A 23279-nucleotide genomic window follows, 5' to 3' on the forward strand; every position below is an offset into this window, starting at 1 on the left:
GTAAAAGAAACAGGGTTATGGGGGTAGAAGGGACAGATTATGTGGAATGTTCAAATCCATTCACCCATCTTCACTGAAAATACCCAATACCAACCACGGTAGTGTTCCCAAATTTTCACCCACAGTCAAACAAAGTCTGAGGCATTAAAAACGAAAGACTTGGAAAGAGAAAGAGAGAGAGAGAGAGAGAGACAGAGACAGAGAGAGATGCCTATCAATGCGACATATGAGCATGGGCTGAGGTTTTGTTCTGTAGAATAAAGTCTCGCCCAAGAATCAGAGAACAAGAGGAGAACCCCCATCTGTTCTGGAGGGCAGCCTGACAGAAACCAGTGTTTTCCCACAATTGAGATCCCTGGATCAGAGGTCCCATCCACAGAGAGCTTCCCACTCACCCACTGTGCATGACCATGGAATAACCCAAGCCACAGTTAATTGGAGACAGGGTGGGATTGAGGCACGAGAGTCATGGTAGTGTGGAGGGTCGGGAGCAAGGGCATCGTTTTCAGTAACTATCTCCCTGCCTGATGCCATGTCCCTCAGTTGGGCACAGATCCCTGACGGCAAGAGACTTTTTGCAAGGTCACTTGACAAACCAAAAATGTTTTACTGGGTGGGTTTCTGCAGGTGTGAGGGACATTAACTGTAATGGGGCTGAGGAATTAGGCATATTACCTGATTCTTGTTGGAGATGGTCATTTGCACCACACAGGTGTCAGGCAATTTTTCCTGCCACTTTTCAGCCCAAGGCTGGATATTGTCCAGATCTTGTTATATTTGAACATGGACTGCTTCAGTATCTGAGGAGTCACAAATGGTGCTGAATATTATGCAATCATCAGCGAAAATCCCTACTTCTGACCTTATGAGGAGGGTCGGTCATTGAAGAAGCAGCTGCAGTTAATTTATGTCATCACATCTCTAAACAGGTTGATTAGAAAATGTCTATTCTAAGAAACACCTACAGAGATGCCACAGAGCAGACATGCCTGACGTCCACCAACAACAATCATCTTTCTCGATGCGAGGTATATCTCTAATCGGTGCAGAGTTTAACCCCCAATTCAAACTCACTCCAGTTTAGCTAGATCAGATTGATGCCACACTCGGACAAATGCAGCCTCCATGTCAAGGGCAGCCACTCTCCTCTCACTTCCAAAATTCAGGTCCTTTAACCATATTTGGACCAAGGCTGTAATGAGGTCAGGAGCTGAATGGCCCTGGCAGAACCCAAACTGAAAGTCACTGATCAGGTTATCACTAAGCAAGTACTGCTTGATAGAATTTTTGGTGACACTTTCGATTATTTTACTGCCGTTTGAGAGTAGACTGATATGGCAGTAATTAGCTGAGTTGGATTTGCCCTCCCTTTTATGTACAGGATATAACCAGACATTTTTCCACATTGTCAAGTTGATGCCATCATTGTAGCTGTATTCTAAAAGCATGGCTAAGGGTGCAGCAAGCGCTGGAGCACAGAGCTTCACTTTGATTGCCGGAATGTTATCAGAGCCCACAGCCTTTGCGGGATCTAATACCTCCAGCCATTTCTTTATACAACATGGAGTGAATCAAATTAGCTGAAAACTGGCACCTAGGATGCTGGTTTGCTCTGGAGGAGGCTGAGATGGATCTTCCACTCAATGCTTCTGGCTGAAGGAGGTTCCACGTGCTTCAGTATTACCTTTTGCACTGATATATGGGCTCCCCCGTTATTGAGGATGGGGATATTTGTAAAGCCTGTTCCTTGACAGTGAGTTGATTTACTGTCCACCAACCCCTCATAACCAGATGCAATAGGACTGCAAAGCTTAGATCTGATCTGTTGACTGGGGGATTGCTTAGCTTTGTCTATCACTTGCTTTTTACACCGTTTGGCAAGCAAACAGTCATGTTTGGTAGCTTCACCGGGTTGACACATCTTTTTCAGTATGCCTGATGCTACTCCTGTCATGACCTTCTGCACTCTTCACTGAGCCAGAGCTGAATCCCTGGCTGAATGGTAATGGTTGAGTGGGGGATATGTCACACCCATGAGGTTGGACTACAATTTTGCCGCTGTTGATAGTCCACAGCACCTCATAGATGCAGAGTCTTGAGTTGTCAGATCTGTCCAAATTCTGTCCCATTTAGCACAGTGATAGTGCCATACAATGGGATATAGGCTATTTTCAACGTGAGAGGTTTTGTCTCCATAAGGACTGCGTGGTGGACACTTTTGTCAAACTGTCAAAGATAGATCCAGTTGTGGAGAGTCAGACTGATAAGCATGAGGTAATGTTTTTTCCCTTTTGTTGGTTCCCTCACTATCTGCTGCAAATCTAGTCATGCAGCAATGTCCTTTAAGGTCTCGAGCAGCTCGTCCAGTAATGTTGCAACCGGGTCACTCTTGCTAATGGACATTATAGTGCCTCATCAGGAGTACATTCTTATGCCATTGCCATGCTCAGTGTTTCCTTCAAGTGGTGTTCAACATGAAGGACATAGCTTTACACAAACTTTCAGGTAGAAAACATTATTTGCCTCAGGCAAGCTCATCCATTTTTGCAAACAAAAGTAAAACCATTCGGATGCTGGAAACCCGAAATAAAACACAACGTTATGAGAGACCCATCAGGTCTGACAACAACTGTGGAGAGAGAGAGAGAGAGACAGAGAGAGAGAGAGAGAGAGAGACAGAGTTATTGTTTCCATCTTCAGAATTATTCCAAAGGAGTGAAATTAAACTCGAAATGCTGACTCAGTTTTTCTATCTGCAGATGCTGCCTCAGATCCTGAATTTCTGCACTATGTTTTAAAACTATCCATTTCCTACTTTACATCTATCTAAGCTAACTCTAGATATACACAGGTCTAGAAGACTCATATTTATTGAAAGGACTTCTCTTGGAGGAGATAAATCAATAGTTGAACACATATTGGCAAAAGATGTTGGCCATGGTTTGCAAATGGTACATGAGCAATCAATTAAAAGTACGATGTGATCAAAAAGATCCAACAGGTCTTGAGAAGAAGGCTAACCTCAGAGGTGAGGACTGTGGGGATCAGCATAGTGGGCAATTTCTTGTCTTCACAGAATAAACAATCTCTTGGTGATCAGCACAACATATTCACCTGTGGAAATAACACTACTGATAACTACTTCCATCTGGCTAGTGATGCACAGTCAAGTCTTGGATCTATTCAAACAAGGAGGTTAAAAGAACTGGCAACCATGGGGTTGGAAACAATAAAAAGGAATAGTGGGCAATGTTTCAAAGCAGATCAACAATGTATATTTAGCAAAACAAGCATCCGTTTCGTTCAAAAAGCACATACCAGCAAACCCTACTGAAGATGTAAAAGCTGTGGCTCAAAAATGAATATTGCTAAGCTCTCACCGTCGAAAAACAGAGTTACAAAATATCACCAGACACACTGTTTCAGTACACACTGATCCCCTGGAGCATGAGTGTAAGTTAAGGCAATTTTCAGCCACAATATAGAAATATACTATGTCAAAATATTAGAAGTCAAATAATAAATTGGTCTTTGAAATGACTAAAATTTTGTAATCCTAAAATCTAAGAACTTGGGAAAAAACAGGGCATAAAGTTATCTTACAGATAGCACTAATACATCAAGTAAGAATTGCCAGTGGGTTTAATCCTTTTTCTTTTTCCTTTTCGATCTTCAACAGTGCTCTAATTTACGTGATTCGCCTTCCACATTTCGAATGCATTTTGTACAAAAGGTGATCATGGAATCCTCCATGACTAAAAGACAACCTGACAGGTTCAGTTGTTGCAAGATGTTATTTTTAGTCGTTCTGTTGCATTTATTCTATGATGGCAATCAGGAGTTTCACAATACAAACCACAGAGCCAACCAAATAACACACTCTGAATGGCATACGAGTTCTAAATTTGCTCATCTCTTTCACTTAATTAAATAGACCAGCAATTTTGCAGTGGATTCTATGTCAGGACATTTCGTGCTCTGTAAAGGGTGGCCATAGTTCCCATCATGCACTGTGACTAACACTGCTGACAACCTGTTATCATATAATTAAGTTATAATTAGGAAGATTACGCTAATAATCAAACGTTATTGTTCAACAAACCATCACAGGGATGGCACGGTGGCCAGTGGTTAGCCCTGCTGTCTGAAGTGCCAGGGATCCAGATTCCATTCTGTGTGGAGTTTGCATGTTCTCCCAGTGTCAGCTGGGTTTCCTCTAGGTACTCTGGTTTCCTCCCACAGTCAAAGAATGTACAGGTTAGGTGGATTGGCCATGCTAAATTGTTCATAGCTTCCAGGGAAGTGCAGGCCAGGTGGATTACCCACAGGAAATGCAGGGCTATTGGTAGGGACGTGGGTCTGGGTGGTTACTTGTCCAAGGGTCAGTGTGGGCTCAATGGGCTGAATGTCAGGCAGCATCCAAAGAGCAGGAGAATTTTCGTTTCGGGCATGAGCCCTTCTTCAGGAATTCTGAAGAAGGGCTCATGCCCGAAACGTCGATTCTCCTGCTCTTTGGATGCTGCCTGACTTGCTGCCCTTTTCCAGCAACACATTTTCAGCTTTGATCTCCAACATCCGCAGTCCTCACTTTCTCCTCAATGGGCTGAATGGCCTGCTTCCACACTGTAGGGATTCTATGATTCCATGAAATCCCAAAAAAACCAAGATGATTAACTTGCCTGACTCAATGCTACTCAGGCCAAAAACAATTCATACCAGGATTCATGATGCCATTTACTAACAAGAACAGTGGGAAGAATAGATTCCTAATCTACTGCTACATGACTTAAACTATACCCTTCAAAACCCTTTACATATTTAACACACACAACTACAGTAAGACAAACAAAAGGCAAATGCCTTAGTACATCTATTTTGGGTAGAATAACATAGACAGAATAAACAAAATTCAGAAGATCAGAAGTCTCTGCTACAAGGTGGAAACATATTTCCTCACAGTCCTTCTGATTTTAGCAGTGTTGACATGCTATTGTCTGTACGGAGATGACCATTCTCCAGTTTGATGATAGTTAGGTGGACCCTTTATTTTTATGTATCAGCACCATTAGATTCAAATACACAGATGGGATTTTCTTTCATTGGCCCACCTAAAGCTGGCACCTACATGTTAACAGAGCATGGTAATAATATTCTATAACTGAGGATGAATCTTGTGAAATCTGGACTTGGTCAATGTGAGTTGATTAGTCATTGTAATTTTAAAAAATATAGATAACCCCGTATAATGTGAGCAATATAAAGAATGAACCTGGGCCAGTTAAAAAGAATTGATTACTAGAAATTTGAATTTCAGATAATGAATGGTATACTCACAAAACTTTTAATGCGCTAAGTTCAATGAACAGTCCAAGAGGAAGGGTTGAAAAAATGTTCCCCGACAAATTCCTGCAAAAAAAACCCATCAATTTTACATTGGCATCAGGATACAAGGCAAATTGGTTGTGGTGGCGGAGATAGTTGGGGAATCAGGAATGAGGGTGAGGTCAAAGCAGGGGAATTGTTGCAAATTTGCATAATATTATCATTGAATACAAACACTTAAATTTACTGTTCATCACTAGGAGTGAGACATTAATGGAATGAAAAGGTGAAGTTCAGTTCTTTAAGCCCATTACTTCTGGAGGGCAGACAGAATCTATTCAAATACATACATCATCCAATTCAAGAAGACTTCTTGAAGTTTGTGTCCACCAGTAACTTGATTGTACCTTAAGTTTCCATCTAGTAATGGATTATTGAGTTAATTATAAGTCAAAGAAAATTTTAATATTAACACTGTCGGTAACTCAATTGGAATAAACCACAATTGTCATTTGTTTAACTTTCAAATACTCTAAATACTTTGATCAACATTCTATAGAAAACCTGTCATTTACAAAATATCTTTTCACTAATTGCAATAAATTGATGTTTTTGATATAACATACATAGATATAATACACAAAGGTGTACATATATAAGAATTAGAACTTGCTAATAATTCACTGGAATTATTGAGCTACAATGGGGACAATGCACATTACTGGGCCCTAGGATTATGACATGCAATTACCCCACAGACAATTGAAGTGATGCAGGTATTTCACTCTGCTGTACAGCTGCAAGTTTGGTTCAAAGAAAAAGCAGTGCTCAATGAGCACCCCTCAATGAGGTATAGCCAAAGTAGACCCTACTCCTGCCCAAGGTGGAGGCAGAAGTGTTCCTTAACGACCCAATAAGAACTCTGATGAGAGCTCTCTTTCCCTGTTCAATCAGGTTTCCCCCACCATCTCTGCTCCACCTCTAAGTCATGCTGCAGCCTAAGAGGAACTGAATGAGTGGGTCAAGGTGTTCTGCTTGATGCCTTTCAGACCCACACCATTTCAAAAAATCCCTTCTGAACACATATTCAAATGTACTTGTTTAAAAGAGGGGTTCAACCCAATCCGAATGGCACAAAATGGCAGGTTGGCCATAGAATCAACATTTGCCTCTAATTGATGCCACAGTCTGTCCAACCTGCAAGATTCCAGTACCTCTGCTCTTCCTGACATGGTGACTAGGGCAGGTTATGCTGTACCTTTTTTTCATCTCTCGAACCAAATTCTGTGGCCATTTCCTACAAATCTGCAGCATCGCATCTATTAAATCTTCATTGTCATCATCAAAACATCAGTGATACACATAGCATCCATGTACCTTCATCCTTAAGTATTTTTTTAATAGCATAGTTATTTCTGACTCATTATAATGAACTAATCTAACCTTAAAGTGTTGGCCTAAGTGATTTTTAACCATTTCTAATTCTGTGGCATTCTCATTACTTTTATGAGCAAAATTGCTTAAAATTAAGCTTGCCCTTAAATTCTCAGCAGATTGAAGACACAGATTAAAAACAATTGAAGAGAACCTTCATTAAGTGACTAAAAATAATTAAAAGCTATGTACTTACAGCTTAGTCAAACTGGTGAGGCCTGTAAATATCTCAGGACTCAGACATCCTATCCTGTTGTTTGACAGATCTCTGCAAACAGAATACAAAATAATTTATTTGTGAAATACAACTATATGCTGAAACATGGCAGTGATAGAATAAGTAATGTGGAACAGAGTGTTAGAAAGCAGGAAACTGCAGAGATAACATTTATGGTCTAAATGCTCCCAAGTTAGATTTCAGACAGTTTGTACTGAAGGTACAATAACTTGATTCTCTGTCCCTGGCAAGATGAAGGGCAAAGTCTGCCTGGTAACATATCCCTCATTATTTTTTCAGTGGCCAGTGCATATCACATTGATTAGCAACAGGGATAGCTGAGTCAATCCTGACTACAGGCAGCTGGTAGCAACATGTCAATCTGTTGATCAGGAAGCTAGAGGTGTTTGTATGGCATGAGGCTGAATGGTCAGCTGCCACCATGATGGGAATCAAAATTAAACAGTACCAAAGAAAGAGGACAAGTAATAAAAGAGGAAAGTAGGTCTAGGAAGTGGTAACATGAAAAAATTACAGAATGATATACAAATATACAAATATTTAAAAAAAAAACTTTGAACCAACTCAGATTGCAACTTGTGTTGTACAGATACAAAATGCAAAAAAGCACATGCACTAAATTATAGGGTCTGACTCTCTCATACAATGATAAGTAAGGATTTATTTACATTATCCAGAACCTAGTGATCTGGGCCAATCAGATATTGGAAGTACCTTGAATGACATGGATCAGGATCTCTCAAAAGTCCCAAGGTGCTGAGCCTAATCAAATTGCCTGTAACTTTTAGGCACCTGATGGACAATTACCCTACATTCAGCACCCTCAGAAAATATGTCCAATTCTGAACCAAAGTCAGAGGCTTTGGACAATTCAAACCAACCTACCTTGATCATGATCCAGGAAACATTAGAAGTTCCAATGGCTGAGTAACATTACGACTGATCATCAAATCCTCACTGGAGCATCCTCCCAAATCCAGAACTATTCCTTCAATTCCCCTTTAACTCCCCAGTAGGCCCAGGAACTGACCACAACCTAGACAGCAGTCTCCCTCCACAGCCACCAATCTGTCCCTGAGAACCCTTGGTAGGAAACACACTCCTGTCCCTCCAACCCCATCCTTTAACCAACTCAATTACCCACCCAAAACCATGACTCAGCCTCTCTGCCAACTGAACTTATTGTTTAACCTGGCTTGATTATCTCCCAGCCTGCCTATTTCATCAGACTAACCTCCTCCAAGTCATACCTAACCCACCAGCAATCACCCAACTTTACACTGGTACAACCAATCTAACCCCGTCATCCCATGACTCAGCTCCTCCCTGATTCCCCAATACCCAGATTGCCACTGTTATGAGATGTCACTCCTTTTGACCTGACCCAACATATCAACACATACATTCTGTTTCTTCAACCACCCATATGTAAACCTATCATCTTGTTTCAAACGTGTCTGGCTTAACAGAATTAGCAACAGAAACATCAGGTTGAGCTGAAAGCAATACTGAAGAAATTGACAGACCAGAAAAAGAAAGGGGGAGATGCACAGTGCACACATCAAGGAGCGGGAAATCACCCATGAGACAATCGGTTCAGATATAAATACCGAGCAGTGCTGCTCCTCTGAAAAAACTGAAGCAGAACATATAGTAAGCCAAACAACTATTGAAGCAGCAAGTGGAAGAGGTCCAGGCTTCAACAAAAACAAAAATAAAAAAATGTTGAAGAGTCTAAACAATGATTCTATCAGGTTATGAAGGAGAAAATATATTGAACCATCAGAAGGCTAAAACTTTAGAAGAATACAGTTTATAACATCATTGGTTCAAAATGAACCAGAAGATCTTAAGGAACAAAACAGCAATTGCTAAGAAGGTGTGCATTATTCCCATTAAGACGACTCACAGGCTCACTTAGTACTTTTAAGGAGTTAGGAGGGGAATGTTGCATGTCTACTTTACCTTTGAGAGAGTTTGCGTTTAAGGATTCCATCTACTGTATGTATTCAATGTTGTATGAGGAAGGAGGTGAATGTGCTGTAGACAAATTTGCAGACAGCACAAAAATAAATGGAAAGCAATGTTGCAAGAGTGGTCCAGACAGTTTACAGAGAGATAGTGACAAGGTTAAGTCAGTGGGCAGAAAGTTGGCAAATGAAGGGTAAAATTGGAAAATGTGAAGCTGTCCTTTCGGGTGCAAGAATAAAAGAACAGAATATTATTTAAATGGAGTAAAATTGCAAAAAGCTGAAACACAAAGGGGATACTTGTGCATAAAACACAAAGTTAACACAGAGATGCAGCATATAATTAGGAAGGCTCGTGAAATGTTTAGCCATCCAATATTAAGGCCTCCCTCTTATTTCAAGGAGATTGGAGTATAAGAGTAGGGAAATCTTACTGTAACTATACAAGGTGCTGGTGGTACCATATCTGTGAGCAGGTTTGGTCCCCTTGTTTAAGAAAATATATTACTTCATTGGAGGCAGTTCAGAGAAGGTTCACAAGGATGATCCATGGTATGGAGGCATTTGAACAAAGGTTAAATGGATTGGGACTCTACTCACTGGAATTTAGATAAACTAGGGGTGTGCTGATTGAAACACAGAATTTTTAAGGTGCTATACAGGGTAAATGCTCAGAGGATGTTTCCCCTCATGGAGGGTCTAGGATCAGAGGCATAGTCTCAGAATAAAAGGGCACCAATTTAAGACTGGGATGAGGAGGAATTTCTTTTCTGAGGATTGAGAGTCTTAGTAACTCCTTCACACAGAGAGCTGTGGGGGCAGAGTCCTTGTGCATATTTAAGGCTGAGAGACATAGATGCCTTATCTGCAGGGGAATCAAGGGTTATGGGGAAAGAGCAGGAAAGTGAGTGTGGGGAATGTCGGATCAGCCGTGATCCTATTGAATGGTGAAGCAGGCTAGGGGTGGGGGAGGTGCTGAACAGATATCATAGCACTCAGCATTGCGGCATTAATAATTTACAATCTGTATTAATAATTTTGGATGACGGGACAGTGTGTGTTGTATTGTCAAAACATGTGGCACTGGAAAAGCAGTGCAGGCAGCATCCGAGGAGCAGGAGACTCTACGTTTCAGGTATAAGACCTTCATCAGGATGAAGGGCTTATGCTGGAAACATTGACTCTCCTGCTCCTTGAATGCTGTCTGACTTGCTGTGCTTTTCCAGCGCCACATTTTTTGACACTGATTCTCCAGGATCTGTAATCCTCACTTTCTCCTAGTGTGCGTTGCAGTCCAAATTGCTGACAATATGTATGAAAGCAAGTTGTGAGGAGAATGTAAAATATTGGATATTGGCCACAGAGGTGGAACAGAAACCAGGTAGGTTATCGTGTTAAAAGCTGCCTCTGGTCGTTGAAGTTCAGATTTTCACAGGACAGCACCTCAGAGAGAGATTTCCTGTCCAGGTAAAGCCAATGAGAGTTGATATCTGTGAAAAGATAATTTCAGACAACTATGATTTGGAGATGCCGATGTTGGACTGGGGTGTACAAAGTTAAATATCACACAACACCAGGTTATAGTCCAACAGGTTTAATTGGAAGCACACTAGCTTTCAGAGCGACACAATCACCTGATGAAGGAGCGTCGCTCCGAAAGCTAGTGTGCTTCCAATTAAACCTGTTGGACTATAACCTGGTGTTGTGTGACTTTTAACTTCAGACAACTAAGATAACCGCTGCTGAGGCTACTGGTTACCTTGAGGGACGGAGTTTATATCAAAACCTTTCATCACACCACATGGAGGCATGATATCACAGGGGACCAAAAGGGAGAACATGAAGGCTCTCGCAGCAGCAGACCACATTGTCATACAGATGGATCCCTCTCTGTTTCGCATCATCTCGTCCTGTCTCCAATTCCTCCTGCTCCTCCTCCAGTGAGATGTTCCATTCTATCTTCAAGGTACACATCTCTTAGAATACGACCACAAAGAGCAAGACCCGCACAGCATAACGACTGATAATGGTCTGCCGCAACTTTACCTTCAGACCGATAAGATTAAATTATAAAAAACACAAACACTTACCTTTGTGAACTTTTCTAGGTGTCCTAGTACAAGAATCTCAATGATGTAGCATGCAAATATAACTAATAATTAGGATGGCAAATGGAACCAGTCTGTATTGCAAGGGGAATGAATCAGAAAAGTCACAAAATCTTGCTACGCCTGTGCTGAGTACTATTGAGACCACATTTACAGTACTGTATGCAGTTTTAATCTTCTTATTTGAGGAGAGATATATACTGCCAATGAAGATAGTTCAGAAAAGGTTTCCTGGCTTAATTACTGGGATGAAGGATCTGTCTTTTATGAAAAGATTGAGCAAATGAAGCTTGTACTCTGTGGAGTTGCAAAGAGTAAGAGGTGATCTTTTTGAGAGAAATAACATTGTGTGACAGCTTGTCCGTGTAGATAATGGATGAGTATTTCCTTGTGGGGGAGTTCTAGAACAGTAAGGGGCTGCAGTTTCAGAATAAATCTTCCTTTAAAAGGTGGAAATGAGGAACACTTTCTTCCTCAAAGGGTTCTGTGGAATTCTGGACTTCAAGGTAGTGGGGATTGAAGCATTGAATATATTCAAGGCTGAATTGGATGGATAGTTGATGTACAAGGAAGTCTCATGTTACAGGGGCTTGGGGGTGGGTAAACTGAAAAATGGAGTTGAAGCCACAATCAAATCAGTCAGGATTTCTTGAAGTTTTGGAGCTGCCTTGAGGGCCTACAACTGTTTCTATTTCTAGGATGGGATGTATATTGCATTGGATGCTTGAGATGTGCCATGGACTGCTCTACAGATTGTATTAATGGCTCGCCCTGACTGACTGGCCCACTGGGAATGTTAGTTGAACAATGCAGAATGGAATCCACTCCCAGGCAGCTTTTCTTCATTTCTGCAAACTAAAATGATGAATTGTGCAAACTGGACCCCAGGGCAAATTCTGATGCAAATGCCACTCAAACTCAACGGTGCACAATGCAGGAATTTATACCAATTCTCCTGTTACTAGTCATTATTGCCAAGTTGTTAATCGTACAACCCCCACACTGCAATGTTCTGTTCCTTGTAACTACAAGTAGTCCATGGGGATGTACTGATTTGTTTTTAACCCTGAAATGCTGCGCAATAGGAATACAATTATGTTTCAGACTAAAGATAGACAGCTGTGTAGAGATTTGTGTGGAATAACCTTTACAAAAGACATGAAGAAAATATTCACTCCATTTCAACTTTTGCATGATTAACATAGCATTAAAAAGAGTTGCTGACAGAAAAGAGTTCTGTCCATTTGTGCATGCTTCCATCAGGTTTTTGTTTGACAGCATTGTCATGGTCAGACCCACTTTGAGATACTACCAAAAGTTCTTAAGAAATTAATTTTCAAGCTGATAAGGCTCTGGAAGGTTTTATTCTGGAAGTACAAATAATACATATAAAAACATTTCACACATTGAGGAGTGTGAACACATTCCCCACAGTCAACTTTCATATCAACTCTCAATCCTTTCTCCAAAGAATTTACGACAGAGTAAATAGGTGTCAATGTACAGGACCACAATTTGCTTGCATAACCTTTGCAGCATTGGAAAAATCTCTAAAATATAAGAACTGTTTTGAAAAGAGTACACATCAGAAGAAAGTAACTCAAAATTTCAAACAATTCAAAGCTTTTTTTCTTTTGTTCTTCCTCAATCCACATCGTTATCAGGAACTCTTCATGAAACCTAACTAACTCTTGAAACAAGTCAAACCTACAAAAATGCTTCTCACATTGAAGCCCAAATCCCTCAAATGAAATTCATTTTAAGAGACAGGAAAAGAAAACTGATTTCTAAACAGGTGCTAAAGCCTTTAAAATAAAGAAAAAGACTTTAATCTCTTAAACCGTGAAACTGAAGATAGCTTAAACCCTTTTACCCATGGGGTTGCTGCGAGAGGAATGTGAATTTTTGCAGACTGCACATGAATGCATCTTCCCCGACATCACAGCAAACTTTATAACCAATAAACGAAAACATTTCATTGCTCTGAAAAATTTACAATATATGGTATCAGCGCCACAAAATATATTATTTCAGATTTGATCAAGAAACACTGCCAATTTTTAAAAAAATGCTTTCATTTTGCTTGGTGCAGTGTAAACAGGCCACTAAAAAAAACATTGATCATCTGCTTATGCAGTGAAGTGTATCTAAATACATCAATTATGCCAAGAGTAAAACTGCAATGTTTCTCATCAGAAAGTTGGCTCAGGCTTTACCCTAAGTTCCCTCACAGGACTTTATCTAACATGACAGGATCTAGGCAATTCAAATAGAATGAATACTTACAGCCGCTTCAATTCTGGAAGCCCATAGAGAGCCCCAGGCTCAATGTTGCTAATCAAGTTATTCTTCAAATCCCTAGAGAGACCAAAGGAGAATGAAAAATTAATTATAGGTTGATGAGCTGTTTTCTTAACGTAATGAGTGAAATATGGTCATTTAAATTAAATGCTGTATGTTTGTTTTCACAACAACAAGGAAGAATGCACTTTGTGGCTTCCTTATGAGTTCACAGAGATATGTAAAAAAGTTTGTTTTCTTTTAAAATTAAAAAAAACTTCTATGCTTTTCTATACTATAACATTTACAGCACAGCAGCCAATTTGACACTAAGGATAAGCATTTGAGCTCAGGATCTAGACTTCAAAGGCAAAGGATAAAGGCCAAAGGCAATGTCATAAAACCACAGCCACAACAATACCAATACTCAACCATCTAATGTAGGATATCAGTGTCGGGCCAGTAAATGAGTGTTCACATCCAGACTGTCACATCCAGTTGAGCAGTTTGAATGGATTGATGTAACCTGGTGCAGCTATCAACAGTTAAGGAACTATTTAATATAAGTTGTTGTTGTTATCAGGCAACATTGTTGGGTGTCATTTAAGGTAATCATTCTGAGATTTAATATTAACTTGTATTGAGCTTCTCGCAACCTGAAGATGGCGCACAGTCTTTCCGTAGGAAGTAGCTAGTCTTTAACATTGTCCCAATAGAGCCAGATGTGATATTCCTGACTCCTGAAATTGTAATTATGTCTAACAGGTTATTGTTAATTCGTCTATGCTGCATGCAATAAAGTATACGCCAACTACATAAGACAAGTTCCTCTTGTTGTTAAGTTTCTATAGTGGTCTAGCCTTTACCACTGATAATTATACTGCCCCTTACATTCAATTTGAAAAGGATAACTTGTTTAAGTTTGATAAATTTCTACTTTTTGTTACAATACCCCTGAGAAGCTGTCAGATCTAAATCAGGTTGACTTGCTACCTAATTAATAAAAATTGTACGAACAAATGTGTGTAGTAGCAAAGTAGGCTAGCTACAAGTCACCAATGGATGAGGAACCAGCAATACGACCTGGCAGTTATGAATGAGACTGATACTCCTCACTGACAGAAGCGAATCACATCAGCCACTAGATACCCAGAGATAAGCCCTTCAATATGCTGCTTCTCACAGCATCATTAAACAATCCAAGTTACATAGCATTAAACTTTGCCAACTAGAAAGATAAACCCCGCAAGTCTCCCTCTCCAAAGAAACATTTTTGTTATGCTTATTTGTTTTCGGGATTTGGGCATTTTTGGCTGGGCCTGCATATGTTGCTGATCTCTAATTCTCCAGAGGTCAGCTACTAGACTAGTAATCCAGGACCCCAGACTAACGTTCTGGATGCATGGATTTGAATCCAACTGTGGTCAATAGTGAAATTCAAATTCAATAATAATCTGGAATAAAAAAATTAGTTTAATGAAAACCACTGTCAATTATTGTGAAAATCTGTTGGCTTCAAAAGATCTGGCATACGTGTGATTTCAGATGCTGAGTATCGTGATTGGCTCATAACTGCCCTCTGGGCAATTTGGGATGAGCAAAAGATATAAGCCTAGCCAGCTATGCTCAAATCCCATGAATAAATGTAAAACAAGAATGTGCAGAGAGAGAATAAATCACTTGTTTACAGAACAGCTAAACATCATCTTTTGCTTTCATTTCACCATGGTACAAGGATTCTGCATTCTTTTAACAGTAATGAAAAATTTGTAAATCTAGAGTCATAAAGTCTACAGCACGGAAACAGATCTTTCAGTTTAACTTGTCCATGCCAACCATAATCCATAACTATACTTGTCCCATCTGCCTGAACTAGGCCCATATCCTTCCAAACATTTCTTATTCATGTACTTATCCAAATAATTTTTTTAAACATTATAACTCTACCCGCATTCACCATTTCCTCTGGAGGTTCATTCCACACATGAACCATATTCTGTGTAAAAACGTTGCCCCTCGTGTTTTTTTTTAATCCTTCTCCTCTCACCTTAAAAAAAAGCCCCTTAGTCTTGAACCCTAGGGAAAAGACATCTGCTATTCACCCTATCTCTATGCCTCACAATTTTATAAATCTCTATAAGGTCACCCCTCAACGTCCAGTGAAAAAGGTCACAGCCTGTCCTGCCTCTCTGTACAAGTCAAACCTTCCATTCCCAGCAGCATTCTGAGAGATCTTTTCTGAACCTTTATAACTTAATAACATTGTTCCTCTGACAGGGCAACCAGAACTGCACACAGTACTCCAGAAGAGGCCTCACCAACGTCCTGTACATCAACATGACATCCCAACTGCTGTACTCAAAAGGTCTGAGCAATTAAGGTAAATGTGCTAAACGTCTTCTTAACCACCATGTCTACATGTGACACAAACTCCAAAGAATTATGTACAAAAATCACTAGATTCTCTGTTCTACAACACCCAAGACCCTATTTTTAATTAAATATGTCTTGTCCTTGTTTTACCAAAGTGCAAAATCTCAATTTGTCCAAATTAAACTCCATCTGCCACTCCTCAGCCTATTGGTCCCATTGATCAAGAACTTTTTCGTAATCTTAGATAACCTTCCCTATACTACCAATCTGGTGTCGTCCACAAGTTTTTTAACCATGTCTTCTATATTCATATCTAAATCACATACATAAAATGACAAACAGAAATGAACCCAAAGGGATCAGTGCTGGAACATGCTGGTAACAGGCCTCCAGTCTGAGAAACAACCTTCCACCACCACTTGATCTCCTGTTGTTAAGCCAATTTTGTATCCAACTGGCAAGCTCACTGACTCACAAATCTACTGATGATGCAGTTACATTTCATGTTTATAAACCAGACATATGTTTAACATTTTACAAGAGTAATAGGACACCTTTCAAACTGATGTATAATTTATTCCACTCATGGAAATCGCTTTGAGTGCACTCTTGCTTTGAACCAATCATCAACAATGAAGGTTTACACACACACTCAGAAACCTCCCTCCACATTGCCCCAATATATGCTGTTTATTAGATGTGACCTTGATTGGATTTCCACATAAACATAATATGTAAGAGTTTAACTTGATTCATATAATTCCTACAATAATTGAAGAACTCAATAGACATGAAATTATGTAAATGCATAACTAATACGTTCAACTTAAATTGCTCTCCTGCTATAATACAATACAACACAGAAACAGGCTCTTTGGCCCACCTAGCCTGTAGTGATTCCCAACCTTTGTTTAGACTCGCTACTTACTGCCCATACACTGTTTCCATCCCTCTGTTCACATCCTGTTTATTTGTCTATCAACTTTAAACACTCCAAATAGCCACCGCCCCCTGTGTATAAATATTTCCCTACACCTCTCCCCTCAATGTTCTCCCTCTCACCTTGAAACTGTACCCTCTTGTAGTCAACCTTTCTACTCTGTGAAAAAGCCTCTGACTCTCCACCCTATCAATGTCTCTCATAATTCTGTAGACCTTCATGGAGGTCACCCCTCAGCCTCCATCTTTTCAATGAAAACAATCTGAGTTTTAGAGTGTGGTAACAAGGCAATCAGTGCCATGCATGGGTTGGGTATTGAACCCAAACATGGCAGGCAGGAATTCTTCCACTGAACCACTAATGTAACTACCACAAAATGTTGTAACCTCAGTGGGAAATTGAAAATGGGGAACATGATATGTGGCTATTGCACCTTGCGGTGCAGCACTGAAGTGCAGAAGCATCCTGTAGATGGATTAGAGATGTGTCAAGGGGGTTCTGGGGAGTCTGGCATATGTTCAAATGCCTATGTCTGTGAACCTGAGTTGCACATGGCTGTTGCTGAAGCAGTATACCTGGAGATATTGGTGTCTGGTATCCAACATGGAGATCCTTTGGAGCAAGCAGCTGAATTTGTTAGACAGCCATTCTGACATCCATGTCAAGAATTCTTGGCATCCAGTTTATTACAATTGGTGGTAAGACAGGAAGCAGCATATTAATGAGGGAAGATGTGCAGTTTACAAGGTCATTAACAAACAATAATACCCCTTAATGGACAATTCATCAGTAAGGATCTCACCTTGATGCCCAGACTTTAGTTAGAAATACAATGAGTTGTCCCTGACATTGAAATAGGCCTCTCTGAATCTCTTGTACGATTATGCTATGTTCCTCATTATAGCCTGCATTGTTCAGGTCTGTACAAAATTCTGCCCATTGTTCCAAGTCAGGATGATGTGTAGCCCGAAGGACAAGTTGCAGTTGGGAACATTTTCATGAATCTGTTGCCCTTGTCCTTTCGGATCCTAGAGGTGGTGGGATTGAAAGGTGCTGATGATGAACAGTCCTTGATGCATTGCATCTTGTAGACAGTATACTTTGTTGGCAGTGGGAATAACGATACGGGAAGTGGATATCAAAGGTATTGGATGGAGTACCAATCAAGCAGATTCCTTCAATCTGAATGTTGGCAAAAGTCTCAAGTGCTGTTGCAGCTGATCCCATCCAGATAAATGGACAGTATTCCATCATACTCCATACTGTTGCCTTGTTGATGGTGGACAGGCTTTGAGCAATCAGAAGGTGAATTAATCACTGCACAATTCTCACATTCTGACCTGACTGTGCAGCTGCACTATTTATATGGCTGATTCAGTTCAGTTTCTGCTCAAAGATAGCCATCATGATGTTAAGAGTGGCAAATTCAGTAATGGCGATGCTTCTGAATGTCTGATGGTTGGATTCTGTCTTGTTGCACATGTGTCACTTGTGTGTTGCATGAAAGTTACTCTTCATTTGACAGCACAAGTCCGAATGTTCCCCAAGTCTTGGCACATTTAGCCAGGGTAAGGTTCTGTATCTGAGGAATCAAAACTGGTGCTGAACATTGTATAACTATTAGTAAGTAACCCCGTCCCAACTTTATGATGGAGGTAAAGTCATTGATGAAGTAGTTGAAGACGGTTGGGCTGAGGAACTCCTGCAGAGATGTCCTGGAGCAAAAGTGATTCTCCATGACATAAGCAATAGTGACCTCAAATAGAACAACTTCAAATGGGGACATCTGCTAATATCAGCATAGAGAAATTATTAATGTAATGCCTGACATAATACTCCTTGAAATTGAATTTATTTGAAAGGGGGGGGGGGGCTAGATTCACATCAACCCTTTTAGACCAGTCTACCCTAAAGCTTATGTTAAAATTTTAAAATTCCATTTATACAGTTCAATTTCACTCAAAGTTTTACTGTGGAATTCACAGGTTCATAGGTTTTTTCTAAGTATTGCTTTAACCAATGAATAGAGGAAAGTGGTTCTTGTGTCATCAAAGCCATTTATCTCCCAACTCCTCAGTGAATTTCCAATCTGCAAAACAAGAACTGAGAGTCTGTGGACCACAGAAATGACGCATATTTATTTATCAGCACAGAACGACATTTTGTAGCGTTAAATGAAATACTTATTTGAAGGCCACACAACACCAAAAGCATACAGTGGATCATTGCTTTAAAAAATAGTTTTAGCTATTTGACCGAGAGCTATTCATCTGGCATACAAATCATAATGAATAACTATCTGTTTGAAAAAGCAACTTGCCTGCACTTTGAAAACTAGAAAGCGCTATTTTCCTTTACTAATTGCACAATCACGTACTTTATCCTTTCCTGATCATGTACCCACTGCCTCAGTCACTAGTATTCCATCTCCTCTGTCAGTTTAGCAGTGTAACTCTAATGGTGTGAGGTGTCAATTACATTCTGTTTTAACATAAAATCTTGTTAGTAATTATGTTAACTAGAAAGAACTGGAGATTCAGACGAAGGCTTTAATATTATGCTGGAGTTGTGCTAAAATTCACGACCCTTGGGAGTTGTACTCCTGTAGCTTATTATGTTTGTGGATCTCAGTCAGTGGAATTGCATCCTTAAAAAGCCATTCACAGAATAAATTATTCTGTAACATGCAGACAGAGTAAATACTCAAGTGGTTTTGCTGCTACATTTATTAAGGTGCTCTATTTTGTTTTTGTAAACTGATCTAAAATACCATTTCACATGGTTGTAAAACTGAGTGAAATTATGTGCAAAATATGTGAAATATCTAACAAGCTCCATCTGTCTTCAAATGTGTATATCACAATGAATATTTAATTCTCAATAAATGTTTATACTTCATTATGGGAAGTACACACATTTCTTAAATACATTTGTAATGAAGTCTGTCCATGGGAATATCTTGGTAATGCATATCCAATGGTGTAGTTTTGTACCTGCATTATTACCTTAAAAATAATTAGGAACACAATCTGGTCTGAAATACCTGAAATGAAGTACACTTCCTTATGGTTTTGTGTTGGTAATATGAACTGCTACTCAGAAGCTAGAATGTTCACAATGAAAGCGATAAGAGCAATCCAGTTCAAATTAAATTTGAATTGTGGAATTAGCCTCTGTTTACCTATAACTGTGGACTCTATTTACCTTTAAAAGACTTGATCCTTTACTGATTAGTACTATTTCAGTCAAAGGGGAGCCATAGCATCAACACACATTTTCTTTATGATATTTAGAAATTAAATTATGTTCAATTTTAAAATTTGCCCTTGCAAATTCTTTGAGCTTTAGGCAATGTGTAGTGTTTAGTAAGCATTTGAAACCTGCTAAATGTTTCTGTGAATTAATTCTGTAAGTGGCAGAACCATAACGATCAGGGGGTCAGGTTCAACCCACAATGGGAAGTGATTTACTTTATCTTGGAGTGATGTTGTCAGTGCTGTAACTGGCCAAAGAGCAGTAGATCATGATTCTGACATTTGTTTCTTGAATGGAAATGCACAGATATCGATTTTGGTTGGATGTAAGATTAGGTTTGGTTTTGATGATATTAACCTGTAATAGGGTTGCAGCTACACCTATAAAAAATATATACGTTACTGAAGCAAGGTGATTCCACTGGTGGCTCTAAGACCAGGGTGTCAAGACACAAGTTGGTATGTTGGGATAACAGATTTACAAGGATGTTGCCAGGGTTGGAGGATTTGAGCTATAGGGAGAGGTTGAATAGACTAGAGCTGTTTTTCCTGGAGTGTCAGTGGCTGAGGGGTCACCATGAGGGCATGGATAGGGTAAATAGACAAGGTCTTCTCCCTGGCCGGAGAGTCCAGAACTAGAAGGCATAGGTTTAGGGTGAGAGCGGAAAGAGACCTGAGGGGCAACTTTTTCACACAGAGGGTGGTGCATGTGTGGAATGGCTGCCAGAAGAAATAGGGTTTATGAATAGGAAGGGTTTGGAGGGATATGGGTCATTGCTGGCAGGTGGGACTAGATTAGGTTGGGATATCTGGTCGGCATGGACGAGTTGGACCAAAGGGTCTGTTTCCGTGCTGTAGATCTCTATGACTCTATGACTAAAACAAGGAAGAAATTCTGCTGTAACCACATTGCTACGGTATATGAGTGTGAAAAAAATCTGTAAGAGTTAATATTTGATTGACATAAGCAACATCCACTATGATCATATCACAGGAACCTAGTCTGAATAAAGAAGGAGTTTGCAGAAACAGACCTAGGGCAAATGTGCTCTTAACAATTTCTATAGTAATGCACGTTGCCCTTGTGTAATCTTTAACTAGTTACCACAATTTAATAAACCCTTGTTGCTTGCTTCAAAAGACTGTTCCAGTTAGATCAGGAAGGTGTACACCCTAATCCTACTAAATGATTGTAGGCTTGAAGGAACCTACACTCTCAACAGAAGCAACACAAATGTCTTCGATACAATGACAAAAAGTGGCGGGGATGGAAATTTAAAATTGTAAGGAACCAAACAAAATTAAACATATTGAAGAACAGGAAAGAGTCAATGAGTCAAATGATAACCACCACCAACCTCTCCTCCCCACCACAATGTTGGTGAACTGGTAGGTGCCTCTGATCACTTCCATGGGAGGTGAAGAGTAAGTCCTATTGATTTTGATGCCCTTAGGCTCTTTACTGGCCAGCATTATGCCTTCCCTGCTGCCAGTCCTCCACTGGGAAAGAAATTCAAACTCCAAGGGATGTTTGGCATGTGGCTATCCACCCCCAGCTGTGAAAGTGGAAGTGGTGACTGCTGTTGGCAATGCTTCAATGCCCACTCTGAGTATCATCTGTGGTGAATCTGTGGATACAGATGGGTGAGACAGAAGTGGAATTATGGGGAGCAGGCAGCAGAAAGTCAGGATCAAAGGGAACAGGGGAATATCTTTCAGGGGCCTGCACCCTTCCCAATGACAGGCCCCGCAAGAGGAAGATGAATCATTCTCCCATTGACTAATCAGATCGTACCCGCTACCTGTCTTCACCTATCTCCACTTCACCACCCTACCCCTGCCACCCTTTTATCTGGAGCTCCCCTCCATCCACCTCCAGTCATGAAGAAGGGTTATACCTGCAACGTCAATTTCTGCACCTCCTGATGCTGCCGAGATTGTTGTGTTCTTCCAGCCTCCTGTCTGCCTACTTTGGATTCCAGCACCTGCAGTTTTTTTTTCCCTGTAACCAAACTTGATTGGGGGCAGTTTTCCCAATATCAGGAATCCAATGCAGTTAATCCCTCTTAATTGACCCTCTCATCATGCTCCAGGGGCTCAATTAAGTTCCATCCATTGTGAATTCTTTGGAATTTGAATATTTTGAAACTTAAGATCTCCAAGAAACCAATAAGTTCAAAAGCAATGAATCCCCTCAAACAGATACACTAATACCACAAGGATCTCATAGAAATTCGAAAACTGCTGACTGACACACACACACATACACACACACACACACACACACACAAATTGGGCAAATGCAGTTCTCCTGTTCAGTGACAGCAATAATACGATGTAACAGTGCCTGTATGAAGATATCCCAATAAGAGACTGCTTGCATAGCTCTGCTAAATGAAAATCTCACTTTGACTCATTTCTCACACACAATTCTACAGTAAATGAATTCACAAAATAACAGTGAAAAACATATGACATTGTATTCTTTGACTTTTAAAAGATCGTTAATAAGGGTACAGAAGAAACTGCATTATTACCATTACACTTCATGAGGACAAATTTCAAGCAATGGACATTGACTAATAATTGGGGAAACTAAAAGAAGAAAGAAATGGTTTTCAGAAGGGTCTGGTGGTTGTATGGTGGGGAATAGTGAGTATGAATGAGGTATGGAGTGCTCAAATTCTTGCTGTTATGAACACGATACTTGCGGTGGAATCTTCACGAGGGATCAGAGGTTTCACCAAGTGGTGAGAGACTGTGCTACCTCTTTCTGGGAAACTTTACTAAGCCAGAAGCTAATCAGGTAATGAAGAGGATATCACTGGGCCATTGTAAGTAATGAGGAAGAGGGAGTGTTGGAATGAATGGGATGGGGGTTGCAGGGAGAAGGGAGGTTGGTAGCAAGATAGCTCTTAGTAGCTCCCCTCCGCTCATAATATCCAGTCCCTTGATAAAACATGGCGTGTCTTTTACCAAAGGGTCAAACCTCCAGGAGGTGACAAGCTGCTTCCAGGCTGGGGGCTGCTACATGGTTGTTGCCCAGCTACTGACAAGGCCTCACCAAATTGTCCAATTCTGCCACAAGTTCATAGGAGATATCATTTTTCCAGCCATGTCTTCCTCGTATGATTATTTATTCTTCTTACTTTTAAGCTTTTACATTCTGCAATATCCCACTGCTACTTTAATCTCATCACCCTAAAACTCTTACTTCTGGCATTTCCATTCATTTATTTTCCTGAAACTGTGTAGTATAGAAATGCTTATTTTTCCCCTCTTTTGAACTTTTTAATTGTGTTAAATAATAAAGTATCTGTAATACTTACTGCGGTTTTTTCATGTTTTACTGTCAAAATG

General features: G+C 40.1%; 1 protein-coding gene across 1 annotated transcript in view; it reads right to left on the minus strand.

Annotated features, from left to right (window-relative positions):
* Window positions 1-23279, minus strand: part of LOC132826241 (adhesion G protein-coupled receptor A3) — a 544117-nt gene that overhangs the window by 313181 nt on the left and 207657 nt on the right. Inside the window, exons 3-5 of the mRNA XM_060841943.1 lie at window positions 13359-13430; window positions 6953-7024; window positions 5335-5406 (exon numbers count right to left, since the gene is read on the minus strand). Of these exons, the coding sequence (XP_060697926.1) occupies window positions 5335-5406; window positions 6953-7024; window positions 13359-13430 (216 nt within the window). The remainder of the gene's footprint in view (window positions 1-5334; window positions 5407-6952; window positions 7025-13358; window positions 13431-23279) is intronic.

The sequence above is a fragment of the Hemiscyllium ocellatum genome, chromosome 22 (genome assembly GCF_020745735.1).
Source record: "Hemiscyllium ocellatum isolate sHemOce1 chromosome 22, sHemOce1.pat.X.cur, whole genome shotgun sequence".
NCBI lineage: Eukaryota > Metazoa > Chordata > Chondrichthyes > Orectolobiformes > Hemiscylliidae > Hemiscyllium > Hemiscyllium ocellatum.